We start from the raw sequence: 14,614 nt of genomic DNA on the forward strand, positions 1-14,614 counted from the left end.
TAAATTGATACAGCCACTATGGAGAACAGTATGGAGGTTCCTTAAAAAACTACAAATAGAACTACCATACGACCCAGCAATCCCACTACTGAGCATATACCCTGAGAAAACCAAAATTCAAAAAGCGTCATGTACCAAAATGTTCATTGCAGCTCTATTTACAATAGCCAGCAGATGGAAGCAACCTAAGTGTCCATCATCAGATGAATGGATAAAGAAGATGTGGCACATATATACAATGGAATATTACTCAGCCATAAAAAGAAACAAAATTGAGTTATTTGTAGTGAGGTGGATGGACCTAGAGTCTGTCATACAGAATGAAGTATGGCAAAAAGAGAAACACAAATACCGTATGCTAACACATATATATGGAATCTAAGAAAATGAAAAAAAAGGTCATGAAGAACCTAGGGGTAAGATGGGAATAAAGACACAGATCTACTAGAGAATGGACTTGAGGATATGGGGAGGGAGAAGGGTAAGCTGTGAAAAAGTGAGAGAGTGGCATGGACATATATACACTACCAAACGTAAAATAGATAGCTAGTGGGAAGCAGCCGCATAGCACAGGGAGATCAGCTCAGTGCTTTGTGACCACCTAGAGGGGTGGGATAGGGAGGGTGGGAGGGAGGGAGACGCAAGAAGGAAGAGATATGGGAACATATGTATATGTATAACTGATTCACTTTGTTATAAAGCAGAAACTAACACACCATTGTAAGGCAATTATACTCCAATAATGATGTTAAAAAAAAAGAATACTCAAAATATTTTTAGTCTATTCAATATTATTCTTCAAAACTTGGGATATGTTAATGCATGAAATGCTCTAAAACTTTAATATAAAATCAATTCCCAGGCAATAATTTTTTCTTACCTCGTTAATAATTCATTTTATTTCCGGGGAGAGAGGCCACTAAAAACTTCGCAGGATTTAATTCATCAACTAGATGTAGATTTAATTTCCATTTCATGCTAATACTGTAGAATAAAAGTTGGGCTAAAAGTTGGTAATAGCTAGTTTTCTAAATGATTTAATGTAATTTTATGTTTACCTGTGCACACAACACATGTATACTATAGATGGTGGTAGAAAACTAGAGGACTTGCAGTAGCATTTTTTGGAGCCTTTTGGGTATCTTATTGGAAAAAAAACTTAAATATTATAGGGATAAAGTAGAATGGGCTTTGATAGTTACTAGATGCAATATTAAGTTTAAGTTTTTCCCAAGTAGGTGAAAATATCCTATCAGCAAATGAGTATCTCTTATACTGCCCTGAATGCGAGGAAAGGTTTTTGGCTTCTTCATTATTGAATTGGATGAATGACATTGATGAAATGAGATAACACATAAGAAAGCATCTGTCATAGGGTTGAGACCATTACAGTTCTCAGTACATGTTAGTTTCCTTTTCTTCTTCCATATTCCTGATGATTTAGGGCATTCAGGGAGAGACCATGTACTGACACTCACCCTTCTGCCCTACGTGTCTCATGAAACTCCACATAGGCCTTGCTCTAATTCTCCTCACTTACCTGGAGGTTTAGATTGATAAGTGGATTACAAGAGTCCTTTCTTACTTCCCCTGACTCTCTTGTTAGTCTGTTTGCCTCTCTAGAACCAAGGGCATTCTGGCATTTGAAATTTGAAATTTCTATCACTTTATCAACTTTATGTATTTTCCTTTGGCATTCCCATGTGCTTTCACCTGAGCCTCTTCAGGAAAGGGATTTCAGCTTGAGAGGATGATTGTCAACAGAGTCAGAAGAATTATAGAAAATACTTCATGTGGAATTTTCTGTAAATTTGACTATAAGTGAGTTTTTCCCTTTTTAAAAAGTTGGAATAGGGGCTTCCCTGGTGGTGCAGTGGTTAAGAATCTGCCTGCCAATGCAGGGGACATGGGTTCGAGCCCTGGTCCAGGAAGGTCCCACATGCCGTGGAGCAACTAAGCCCGTGCACCGCAACTCTAGAGCCCACGAGCCACAACTACTGAGCCCGTGTGCCACAACTACTGAAGCCCGCGCACCACAACTACTGAAGCCCGCGTGCCTAGAGCCCATGCTCCGCAACAAGAGAAGCCACCGCATTGAGGGGCCCGCATTGTTTTCCCTTTTAAAGGATAGGGAAGGATGCGAAGGACTATTTGACCTTGAGATCAGGTTATCCAATTATAGCAAGGCTGTTGGAAAGGGAATTAAAGTTAACCTTGACATTATTGCCTCCTTCTTCTTCATATGTTTTATCTAATTTATTACCAAGATCTATTATTTTTCTTCACAAATCACTCTCAGATTTGCCCTGTTCTTTTCATTCTTCCTGCTGCCACCTAAAGCTCAGTCTTCACTTCCCTGGTATCTCTCACCCTAAAACATTCTGTGTACCATTTAAAAGTAATCATCCCGAATATTCTAAAGTATTTTTCAGTATTCTTTCCCATCATCCTCTTCTCCTTGCTAAATTGTATAATGTATGGTGAATAGTGAAAAAATAATCCCCTCAAACGGCTGGTTGAAGAATGTGTATAGGTGACAAATTCTATCTTGCTGAGCTGGAAGCAGCAATGTTCTAACACTTTTGACCTCATCTAACCCTTTTGACCCCATGTTCCAAGATTCAGCACCCTCTTATAATTGGGGATATTATGAGATGAGCTTCGGATCCATCCAAAAGCCCAGGCATAATTTTTATGGCTAAGCATCAAATGTCTTGCGATCCTGCATGGTAATTGGAGGTGTCCCGGTGTAGGGGAGCCACTGCAGGGACTGATTCTGCACCAGGTCTGGGAAAACTGCTTCTGAATACAGTTAAACTCTTGTGTTTTCAGGGATACAACAAAAAACCACAGAAGTTCCATGACAGACCTTTTATGTTTAGGTTTTATTTTTTACATTCTGTATGAAAATTATCCATGAGTGTATTTCTTACCAACTATCTAGATGACATACACCTAACGTAGTGATGTTTTTCCTTTCTACCCAGTTTTTGCTGAAGAGGGTTTGAAGCTTGCTTCAAGTGTGCAAGTTTTCTCAAAACAGGTAATGCACGTATCCCTGCCTGGTGCTGATGGTGATGTCGTAAATACCCACTTTGAGGGTATATTATTGAGGTATAAAGGTACTTAAGGTTTAAAAGATGGAACTTCATTGGAGTTGTTATAACTTCCTTATTTACATTTCAGCTGAAAGATGATGATAAGCTTATGCTTCTCCTGGAAATAAACAAGCTTGTTCTTCTATGCCACCAGCTCCAGACAGTAACTGACACCCTTGCAGAATCAAGTGTTTCTAAAGGTAAAAGGGAGGGTGGGACATTCAGGAAAGCACTTGAGAAACTTTCACACTTCTTTTTTTATTAGGTTAGCTTCCAGTCCCTTTTTCTTCAAATAAAGTGTTAATACCCACAGAAGAACAATTTATTTCCATTTTTCCTGCCTTGACTGCAAGAACCATTTATCATCTGCAGTTACAACTGACCCCAGGAAGCAGTAGGTTCACCAAATAAATTAGCTTTTTGGACGTGATTAATACCATAGCACAGAGCAGCTACCCTTAAATCCCAACATCATCACCTGACTAACTAGGGCACAGACCCCTCAGAGTGAAGGGCTTCTATTGTTTGTTTTAGGGAGTCTCAGTGCAAAAAAGAGTGCAAGGAATTGCAAAGAAGGGGGTTCACTGCCACTATTTGGTGCCTTTGAGAGGCCCCTAAACCGTCTGAAATAGAACAGGTTGATTTTCCATCCATTTTTCCTGGGGTTCCATGAAATTGGCATGAGACTTGGGCAACAGTCCCTGCTTCTGAGTTCTGGGACCTTAGGTCATCAAGTCAGCTCAGATGCCTTAATCTACATACCCTTTGAGATCCCTTAGAAGAAATGTTTACCATTTTCAAACTAAATAAATGATAAAGTCTTTTGAGGGCCTCCTTATAAGAATTTGATTTGCTTGCTTTCTGTCACTATGGTTGATAAGAGTATTACAAAGACAAGAGGCATAATGGCTATTTTGATCCAACTTCTCTCATTTTGCTATAAACTGTTGAAGAAGGTAAGATAATTTCTCTATCTTAAACTCACATTTAAAAACTTAGTCTAGGGCTTCCCTGTTGGCGCAGTGGTTGAGAGTCCGTCTGCCGATGCAGGGAACACGGGTTCGTGCCCCGGTCCGGGAAGATCCCACATGCCGCGGAGAGGCTGGGCCCATGAGCCATGGCCGCTGAGCCTGCGCGTCCGGAGCCTGTGCTCCGCAACGGGAGAGGCCAAATTAGTCTAAAGGAAAATGCAGAAGAAAATAGATACTATTTAATTTTGCAATTTTTATTTTAAGAGTAAAGCAGAAACCAATTGTCTTAATTCTTTCCAGCTTCAAATGGAAAACAACCGATGGATCTCAGTTACAAATAAAGATTCTGTGGACGGTAAAACTTGAGAAGCTCCTGCGGTCAGATCTCTGGAACACCATGTGGCAAAGCTGACATTTTTAGAAAGCAAACGATCCTGTATATTTCAGAAATACAACAATTTTGTAAAGAAAACAAACTGAAATCTTGCTTTATTTTCTGATCATGAAACTGATTGTGAAGCTTTCTGACAACTATAAATGCCATGGTGGTTGCTATATTTCTAATTGAAGTGTGATTTTAAATGGGACATTGCCATGAATAGTGTTCTTTAAAAGGCAAACCGAATATCCTTACTGCCTTAATGACAATTTAATCCAAAGAAGCTATTTTGAAAATATGCTCACCTTTGGCACATTTGACCCTAACTTCCTATTTTTTTAAATTTAAGCTTATCATCTGGGACACTAATTTGCAGCAGAAGAGACACAGTAGTCTGGGTGATGCAGGGTTTTCCTTAAACCTGTGGACTCTTCTTCAATCCCTCTGTCCACTGAGTATGACTAGGCCTCTGCTGTCTCCTCTGTCATAGATCATGCATGCCAGGAGCACACGTTTGTTCTCTAGTAAGTGTTTCACAGAGCACAGGAAATCTGTTGTGATGCATGTCCCTCCCCCACCCAAAAACAGGGTCATGGAGCTCACTCCATGGAATCCTGGAGGAACTCACTAGGAGATGGTTTTTGTTCTTGTTCTAGCATAGCTGGCCTGTCTGCCCTTGATATTAGCTGGAATCCTAAGCCTATCTTACTGGCTTGAAAAGCAGTTTTTGTACTTCTCAGTAGTAATTGATGGAGCAGAAGATAGAAGACAGAGAACACTTGAACTAAGCTGTTCAAAATAATTTCTGAGTAAGTATACATATGTGCCTTTGGAATATTCATTAAATAAATGACTTTAGTCTTTTTAATTTTAGGGTTTAAAGCTTTTGTTTTTGTCAGGTGGGTTTTGATTGAAGGATCTGGTTATAAGTTCTGTCCTTATGATGTAGTATAGTTAACTTTGGTTTTTGGGGCTTGTATCCCAATGCTTTGAAATGTATTTTGAAATCTAACGGGACATGTCAGTTGCCAAACGGCAGTAGTTCTATAAGCTCGTCTGATGATCATTATCTGAGTCAGCCATCACAGTCAATATTCACAAGATCCTGAAGAACCACAGTGCTACGAATTAGCTAGTCAATATTTTATTGAAGGAAACTTGAATTTACTGTAGGCCTCGGAGAGAAAATGGGGTGCACTCAGCTTGGTTATGACCTTTATAAAATATTTCTTTATAAAAATCATCAAACATGATTTTTATTCCCTGAAACCAAAATATTCTTTTAAATTACAATGGAAATAATGGGAGAATGATGTGAGGTAATGTTATATGTAAAATAGATATATAATTCTTTTACTATCTTTAGTATTTTTGTTTTATGAAACCTTTGGGAACCCTTTGTGCTACCTGAAATGGGGATTTGCTGGTTTGTGCTTACACTTTCAGCTCACAACACTATCAGAGTAGATGTTTCTATAGTTACTACCTGTATCATGTCTAGTGGGTTTACTTAGGGGAGAGTTAGGGTTAAAAGAAGTTTCCTTGTGAGTCAAAAATAATTTAAAATTTTTATTTACAAAATATTTTACATACCTCAAATGAGAATATTCTCTAATTTAAATGCAAGTAGGGGTGGGGAAGGGATAACTTTTGACTTGAACAGCAAAAGACGATGGAGAACTAAAAGAATTTAAATTCAAGGATAATGGTTTTATTTAAAAACAGAAATGTTTATATGTATGTATATGTTGCAGCCCTTAAGGAAAAATAACAATTTTAAAAGAAGTCCTTTTATTTGAAATTCAATGTAAACAAGTATACAATCTTAAACCATGAATTCAGAGTTTTTTGTTTATTGTTTAAATGATGTGAAAGTTTTTGTTCTGTTCAAAAGCACCTGTGTCTTTGAATTCCAGGAACTTCTCGGGAACTTCTTCGCTGGTGACCCTGTAACTGGAGTGTGAGACTGAGTGACCACAAATGCACGTGTTACTTCATACCACATTATAATATTGATACTTCCATGTTAGCAAAGCCCCTTTCAAAGCCTTTTCATGTGTCCTTCATTAAGAAGCCAGTGTTACAGTGCTACATTGTTCAGAGCTGAAGGCCAACACATAGACTTAGAGAAGGTACACTCTACACCCTGCCTCTTCCCGGCAACCTGAGGGAGGCAGTTGGGGCAGAAGGGGTGGGACCAGACGTTTCGGTCGTGTCACACTGAAGCAGACTGGGTAAGAAAGGCCAGTTGTTGTTTTTCAACTTCAAAGTGATGGAAAATTGAGGCAAAAACAATAACCATGACATAATATTCAAACAGAATTATATCAAAACCTAGTAGTTACTAATGGGTTACAGGATGATGGGTAAATTATTTTTACTTTTCTGTCTTTTCAAATTGTCCTCAAAGTGCTTTGTTTGTTGGTTTTTAATCAGAAAAATGCCTCTCACTTGCCAGTTGTTAGAAAGAGAAAAGCAAAAGAAGAGCAGAGTGAGTACATGGGCAGGCAGATCTGGGAGGTTGGAGACAAAATGGAATCAAGGCTTGTTATGCAAGATAAAGAAGGAAAACTAGGTCAGGTTTTAAGATCAGGCCTCCCTGCAGATAGCCCGGTGTGAAGGATGCTTCAGCGCCTCTGGTTCTTCCTTAGTGCACTAACTCGTAGGCCAGGTAAGGATAAGAATGCCCTGTTGTTTTTACTCAATCTTAATCCTCATGAGGTAGCTGTTGTGGCATTGATGCTTTTCACCACGACTTCTTCATACTGTTTTTGTGTCAGTAACCCTTCTGTTATGCTTTTACTTTCCTCAAACTTGGGCAACACAACTGCAGTGTAGCCTTCGGTGGATGGCTAGAAGGGAAATAGAATACTTAATACGGTCAAACGGTAAAAAAAACCAGATAAAAAGTATGTGGATGGGATCTTACTTCCCCAGACCCTTTTACCTTCTCTTGAAGAATAGATGGCTTATGGAGAATGCTTTCATTCACTTCCATCAACCATCCTCTAACACAGCTATTTAAAGAAAAAATTGCTTTGAAGAAAAATATTACCTTCTTTGTTTCCCCAAAATTGTGGTTAAAAAGTAACTCACCTAGACATGGTGTATTCTTCTCCATCAGAGCAGTAAATCTTACACAGAGGTGCAAGTTCTGTTAGAAACTGTGCCCCCTGATAATAAAAGGGAAGAAAAAGTTAATTGATGTACATTTTCATTTCCTTTGTGAGGCAGCCCTCAGAGTCACAATAGGATATATTCCTGGAATTAGCATTTTAAATAAAAATGACTTAAGTACAGAAAAACCATTGATTTATTCAAATACTTATATACTAAATGCCTCTATGGGCTAGGCACCACCCTAGGCTCTAGAGGAAAAAGCAGGCTAAGACAAATGTGATAATAGGTAGTTTAGTACATATTAAGAATATATTTTATCTTAACTTATTATACTTTATATTTAACTGTACATGAGAAAGCTGCACATAGCCCAGTGTAAAGATTTCAAAAGGGTAGGAAAATCTTACCAATAAGCAGTAATATAAAATTCAACATTATAGAGAATGACAGCAATATTGTACAAAGTTAGTTTCATTAAGATTCCTACCTTATTTTTATATTAGAACTTAACAGAGAAAGGAACTTCTTTATTAGGTCAATCACTAAGACTTTCTGAAGAAGGGATATTTTTCTAATTTAAAAAAATGCAATTTGAGGAATATTTGGAAAACAGAAAAGTTTTAAGTAGCAGATAAGAGTAACTTACCCATTATCCTATAACCCGCTAGCAAATACTACATTTTGACATATGTCTGTTTAAATGTTGTGGCACGGTTATACTTTCATGTACTCCACTGTATGGATACATCTGGGGAGGTTCTGACAAATATCTATTGAGTCGGCCAAAAAGTTCATTCAGGTTTTTCCCTAATGTGAAAAACCCGAGCGAACATTTTGGCCAACCCAATACAAGGAGGCTCATGGGAAATGGATGCAAGCATGTCTGATGTGTTGCCCTTTTTTTCCCAGGAATTTTTACTGCAGTGAACATCTGAGGTCAAGATGCTGTTCTTTATGGCCTCTTTCCCACTCACAACATTATTAGACAGCATTCAGGTGTTACTGCATGCACCTCACTCCTCTGCCTGTGGGTACTTCGTTTCAAAATACTAGTCAGTGTGACTCCCCACTTTTAGGAGGAGGGGCTGGGGACTTGTCCCAGATGTTTTGTCTACCACTGGCTCTGTGTCAGAAAGAAGTGTTTTAACCCCTTTTTGTCACCTCCCATGGGAGAATAAATGATGGGCAGTGCTGAGATGTAATCAAAGCTTATCTACAGTGGGTTCCATATGCAGGTCTCTCTCTGTTCCTCAGAAGTAACAACAGTGTTACTATTTTGGACAAAGATTTATCATAGGAACATCACAAGCACTAACTGTTTTACTTGCAATTTGTAGACTTTTAAGAATGGTCTATGCTTTTTAAAGTCCACTTGCTTCTTGAGTGAGGAAAAATCAATAATTATAAGGCAGGTTATTAGGGGCCTTCAGGACTACAAAGGGGAGTATAAACAAGGGTCTTCCAGAACACTGAGGGTAATTAGCAGAAACTCTTAGTATGTACTCAGTAAATGAGGGACCTAAATCACCAACTGAAACTTTCCTATCCAGGGGGGTTTGTCAGGATAGTTTAGTATGGTAATGAGTTGTCCTTGGTGTGATACCCTCCTTTAACAATAAAATGTCCATCCTGCCTAAAGGTGTAGAGGGCAGAGGTAACATTTTCTATAACTAAATACTACGTGGAGGAGGAGGGTGTAGCTAGATGTGTATTAAATTGGCAGTGATTTAGGAATGGGAAATGATACGAAGCAAATACTGTATATTTTCTCAGATTGATTTTTTTTTCACTACCTCAGGACTTTTTTTACTTTTAAGTTCACATGTGAAAATATACGATAAAGAAGTATTGATCACCTAAATTTTATAGAATTCGAAATACTGGCTTAACAAAGCTAGAAAGGACAAAATATCTTGTTATATTGGTATTAGAGTTGTTCTTTCAAAGGCCCAGCTTCTCCATCCTTCATCCTGGAGATGATAGGGATGGTGGCCCAGAAGCTAATATGACAGATAATATACCTTCTGAAATACTTCATTTTGGGGGCCTGAGAATTTCTTTAGAGTTTACATAGTCTTAAAGTCATCTCTAACTGCCAGGGAAGTATGCTGAGCATACATTACTGGGTTCTAAGACTGGCTGGCTCTATCATTATTATGATAATAGAGGATTTAAATAGAGAAATACAGGAACATACCCGCTTAAATTTCCCAGAGACTTTGTTCTGAAGTCTGCTACAGTTGGTACTGATTTGATAGAAAATGCTTTTAATTGCTTTTCCACTTTGAAGAACTAGATGGGATCCTGCCAGTGTGATGACACATATTCTAAGAGGAGCAAAAATTGATCCTGTATTATTGCTTGGTATGATTCTTCCTCCTATAACACCGTATTCCTACTGGCACAAGAATAGCTGAGCTGACATTTGTTTAGTCAGCCTATCATTTCCCCCCATTTTCCTCTGGCTACTATTGTAGCTTAACTGAAGAAAAGAATGCAGTAATAAAAATGGAGAAAATGGGACTGAATTTCCTTCCCCCAAAGGGAAGAGTACCAGAGGTGTTTAGACAGCACTGAGGAGGAAGAGAGAAAAGTAAGGCATGCTGGTATGTACAGGATACCATCTGTGCTTCTACCCTAGCCCTCTCCATGGGCTTAGGCAATTCAGTGGTTAGGCACAGGCTGCTTACTTGAGGTAGTAGCCGACTGAGGGTGTGGTCCTCCATTTGGATGTTTGGGTAACCAAGTTTATTTGTTTAGCGTAGGCACTGCAAGACTCATTCTTGTCAACCAAACTCCTAGTATAAATAATACCATCTCAGTACAGTGGAAGATAATCATTTAATGAATATTTATTCAATACAAGACCGTACCAGGCTACAATGCCAGAAAAAATTTTTTTTGATAATTTAAAATTCCCAATTTTCTTACCGGTTAGAGTGTTGTAGTATACAGTGGTCCTCACAGGGTTTTCCTTTGACATCTAGAAGAAATGAATGAGTCTGATGGCTGTTGAATCAATATTTACTACCACTGCCTAGTACTTTCTTTGGTTCATAGAGGTAGTTAATTATGAAGGTTTGACACATACAACACTGGTATCCCTTCATTACTCAAAACGATATACCTAAAGGCTTACCATAAAGTATTTAAAGATATCTGGTCCAAATGGAATCCTTCATTCGATGTTAAAATGATGATTAACTCTTTGCTCCACCTTTTTTTATCCTCACTTTAAAATGAGTACAATCATTATTTCTATTAGAAAAAAAGTGATTAGTAATGTATTCTTTATTTAAGTTAGTAGCATGTTTTGTTGGTCGATTTTAGAGAGACGAACTTATCCTGGTTCGCCCAGGACTGTCCTGATCTTAGCGCTGAAAGTAATGGATTCCGGAAAACACCTCAATCCAGGGTAAACCAGACGGTCGGTTACACTAAGTCTGGCTAATAAAACGTATGCTATTGTAAAATATTTCAATATTGTAAAAGATGAGTACACCTCATATTATTCCTAAATGAATGGGAGGAATTTGGGTTACAGGAGGGTCCCCAACGATGCTCTCATCACTGATATTTGCTGGGTACACAAAGCTATACAACAGGATACCTACTTCTAAGTGGCAAATGTGTAATACCAGCGACTTCCTTTAAGTAAAACTGTTAGATTCTGCTTTCTAAATGACTCTACTCTAACCCACCCTCTTCTCTCCATCCCTATGCCTCTACCTTAGTTTAGACCGCTACCATTTAAATCAGTTTATGTATCGCCTCTTCTTGGAGGACTGAGCCCCTCAAATCCCTTTAGGCACTCATGGAGATTGCAACCCAGCTCCTGCCTCCCTCGGGGATCTCACCTTAGTCTACCATCTTCCCGCAAGCAACCCAACCTCATGAACTCGCACTGCGCTCGCCCTACCCAGCATGCACCCTGCTGTTTTCCACGTCTTTGCAAATGCCATTCCCTTGGCCTACAGGGGAACAGAGAGATCCAGTTCCTTCTGACGTAGGGAGGAAGCGCTGGGGAGGGCGCGTGTGGCTTATGATCTGTCATCATAGTCCCTATACTGTCAGACAAATTGGGCCCAGAGGAGACTATTATTCTCCACTTACCCGCTTTGTACCAGCGAGTGAAGTAACGATCCACAAGCGATGGCACCGCGGGCTCCGCAGCCAAGGCGGCCTCAGGGGTCTCGGGCTCGGTAGCCATGGCGACCTCAGGTGCTGCAAACCCCGCCCCCTGGGGGCCTTTACTCTTCCTCCCGCTTGCCACGGAGGAAGGTGTCTTTCCGGCGTGTAGCCCGGGACACGCGCTGTGCGCACGCCTGCTGCTCCCCTGGCTCTGCAGGCTCCACCTACCGGTGCCACTTACTGAGCTTTGGGGTCTGACGTCAAAGCGGGGTTCAAACACAATAGGCTAGTCAGTAGGACGTAGGGATAGGGGGCAGCGGCCAGCGCCGCTCCTCACAAATCTTTGCGGGGCGACGAAGAAGGCAGGCTACAGCCCCCCTGCCTCGCGGCGTCACTCCCGCGCCGCTCGGCGCGTGTCGGAGTATCTTCGCTTGCGAGTAAGTGTTTCGCCGGTCGCCCCTTCGCCCGGCTTCAGCCACTACCTGAGGGGGTCGAGCGGCCCGGCGGCTCGGAGACCCAGTGCGCGTCGCGAGAGCTCAGAAGCAGCGGACAGGGAGAGGCCCGTGCGCAGCCCTGGGCGGACGCACCGCTGTTTGGGGGTCCTCAGAGCGCGGCGTAGGTGAGCGTTCGAGCGACCTAGCTGGGGTGGGGGCACGGAAACGGGCCCTGTCCGCCAGAGGGTGTCCTGATGAAGGGGACCCTTTAGCGCCCAACCGCTGCCTGCTGCTGGTCTGGGAGTGAAGTGCGGCTTGACCACCTCTGCCCTCCTTGAGTCCTCTTTCTGCAGACTTGGCGCCTGCTGCACCCGCGGCCATCAGTGCGCTCTGCGCGGCGCGGCAGGAGGGGGAATGACATGCTGCTCCCCCAGCTGCACACTTACCCAGTCTCCGGATTCCTTGCAGTTGCAGACCATACCGCCGAACCAAGATATGCACCAATTAAAGCGCAACAATGCATGATAGAAGGTGACGGTAGTAGAGAGAAGTTTAGGTACTGTGCTGCGAGTCCCTTCTCGCATCTGCAACTTTTCCTTGGAGATGTTGTCCCCGTGCATTTCCATGTAACGTGGTATCTTATGTGGCCCTCTCCCCCGTTAAGCTGTGACCTCTGAGGAGGCAGTGACTGTCAGTCATCTCTTGTCCAGACTAGCACTTAGCAAGTGCTCAGTCGGTATTTGATGTAGGCCACAAACCGGATCGTAGGATTACGTACTATGTAAAGGATTCAAACTGTACACTGACAGGCAGGGCAGTAACCAGTGAATAGTTTACTGTGAAAGTGTGGGCAAAAGGGAAGCAGACACACAGTTTCAGCTTGGAGGACAGAGAAAGTAGGAATGCCATGTCCCCAGAGGGGAAATTAGTTTGGTGGAGAATAGCAGGTACTTCATTTAACAGGTTGCATTTGATGTGCTTTTGAGAAATCCCTGTGGTAACAGCAGGAGGTTGAGAATGTGAGCTTAGTGTTCAGTTTAGGGAGGGTCAGGGCTAGACATTTAGATCTACTAAGCATATTAGTGATCTGTTTGGTACTTGTGTCATGGGCATGATAATTAGCCAAGAGGTGGATGGATGAAGGAGCAAGGGAAGAAAATAGAGGCGTTGTCAGAAATTTCAGAGAGGATCCAGAATTGATCTATGGAGTGGAGAGATCTTTAGCGCATTTAAGGGCTGAGAAAGGATGATTCATTTGAGGGCAGGGGAGTTTGGAGATTGCAGATGTAAAAGAAAGGGTACTGATAAGCCAAGGTCCTGGGGGAGTTTGGAGGGTTCTCCTTTGCTGGTCTTGAAAAAGAGTAGGACACTTCTGAGAAGGTAAGGGAATAAGGATGATAGGTGTGAAATTTTAGAGAAGTTCATTTTGAGGCTGGAAGGGTTGGGGAGGAAGGAGATGAATGATGAGCTGCCCTTGTGTCACCAAGTCTAAGCTTGTACTGCTCACCACACGAGAGGCCAATAATCGAGAGACGAGTTGCTGGGGCAAGGAATAACGACTTTATTCGGAAAACCAGCAAACCAAGACGGTGGGCTCGTGCCCCCAAAGAACCATCTTGCCTGAGTTAGGATTCAGGCTTCTTTTATACTAAAAGTGGAGTGAGTAAAGTCAAACATTTCCTGGTTCCCATCAGCCTCCAGAGGGTTATGTGTTAATTTCTTCCTCCCTGCAGTCATTCACAGGTGGGCCTGGTCAGGATGTTTCTTGTGAGCTAAACAAAAGTATTTTAGCTTAATGCTCATTACCTGGGAGTCAGGGTTCTGAGAGTTGGGTGATTATGTATAATTTAAGCTTATAGGCTGCATCCCTTTAGTGATTAACTTGTAATGGAATACAAAAGGTTCTTCCCTATTACACTTGGCCGGGGATTTTGAAAGCTCAGTGATTTGAAAACTCAGGTTGTTTGATATGTTTGTCAGTCAGGGTCCAGTCAGGAAAGCAGAAACCACACAATATTTCAACAGAATTTAAAACGAAGAATTGGTTAAATAGCTGCTGGAGGAACAAAGAGCAAAAGGGAGCAGTGAAGTAACTAAAAAAGTAAACTGATGGAAGAAGTTACAACACTTAGCTAGGTCTGAGGATCAAAACAAGGGAAGCCATTGGGGCTATCATGACCTAACCTTGGAGGAGAGGCATTATAAAGCTGATGTTGATAACTCTGGAATTCAGAGGAGTAGCTCCATGTTACTAGATTTCAGGCACCTGGAGGGGAGCACCTGCCTGGTTAGTGCTGGTACCTCTGGGGTGCTTGTTATCATGCTGGTCATGGGAGTGCTAGAGGCTGGGACCAAGGGCCCCTGGAAGGATGAAGGCCCATTGCTGGGGCGATATTGACTGAAACAGCAAGGTAACAGGAAAAAGGGAGTCCTCCTCAGCTCCTTCTGCCTTTGCCTTCCAAATTCTTATGCTGGGGTCCA

General features: G+C 41.5%; 2 protein-coding genes across 5 annotated transcripts in view; one reads left to right on the top strand and one right to left on the bottom strand.

Moving 5' to 3' along the window:
• Nucleotides 1-2,877: 2,877 nt before the first annotated feature.
• On the bottom strand, nt 2,878-12,225 carry LOC101321064 (protein Abitram). 4 transcript variants are annotated; one of them, XM_073799250.1, is made up of 7 exons: nt 11,682-12,225; nt 10,500-10,551; nt 10,259-10,366; nt 9,766-9,895; nt 7,545-7,621; nt 4,084-4,275; nt 2,878-3,292 (listed from the first exon to the last, which is right to left on the bottom strand). In XM_073799250.1, the coding sequence occupies exons 1-6, from the start codon at nt 11,776-11,778 to the stop codon at nt 4,086-4,088; spliced, it is 654 nt and encodes a 217-aa protein (XP_073655351.1). In that variant the 5' UTR covers nt 11,779-12,225; the 3' UTR covers nt 2,878-3,292; nt 4,084-4,085. The 4 variants fall into 4 exon arrangements, with proteins under 4 accessions (XP_073655351.1, XP_073655350.1, XP_019802065.2 ...); XM_019946506.3 differs by lacking the exons at nt 2,878-3,292; nt 4,084-4,275 and adding exons at nt 6,004-7,300; nt 7,396-7,465 and having other exon boundaries at nt 7,545-7,612; XM_019946505.3 differs by lacking the exons at nt 2,878-3,292; nt 4,084-4,275 and adding exons at nt 6,004-7,300; nt 7,396-7,465.
• The window catches only part of LOC117310123 (elongator complex protein 1-like), a 31,858-nt gene continuing 29,453 nt past the window's right edge, over nt 12,210-14,614 (top strand). The window contains 1 exon segment of the mRNA XM_033849078.2: nt 12,210-12,318. The gene's annotated coding sequence lies outside the window, so the exon portion shown is untranslated.

This window comes from Tursiops truncatus, chromosome X, assembly GCF_011762595.2.
Source record: "Tursiops truncatus isolate mTurTru1 chromosome X, mTurTru1.mat.Y, whole genome shotgun sequence".
In the NCBI taxonomy this organism is placed as follows: domain Eukaryota; kingdom Metazoa; phylum Chordata; class Mammalia; order Artiodactyla; family Delphinidae; genus Tursiops; species Tursiops truncatus.

Bases quoted from the DNA above. Each gene is read 5' to 3' on its own strand.
- LOC101321064 (XM_019946505.3), bottom strand. From the start codon at position 11,778: ATGGCTACCGAGCCCGAGACCCCTGAGGCCGCCTTGGCTGCGGAGCCC. The intron at 9,896-10,258 runs GTAAGCAGCCTG...TGCTCCTCTTAG, and splicing joins TCAGTCGGCTACTACCTCAA to AATATGTGTCATCACACTGG. The intron at 7,622-9,765 runs GTATGTTCCTGT...TTTTATTATCAG, and splicing joins TCTCTGGGAAATTTAAGCGG to GGGGCACAGTTTCTAACAGA.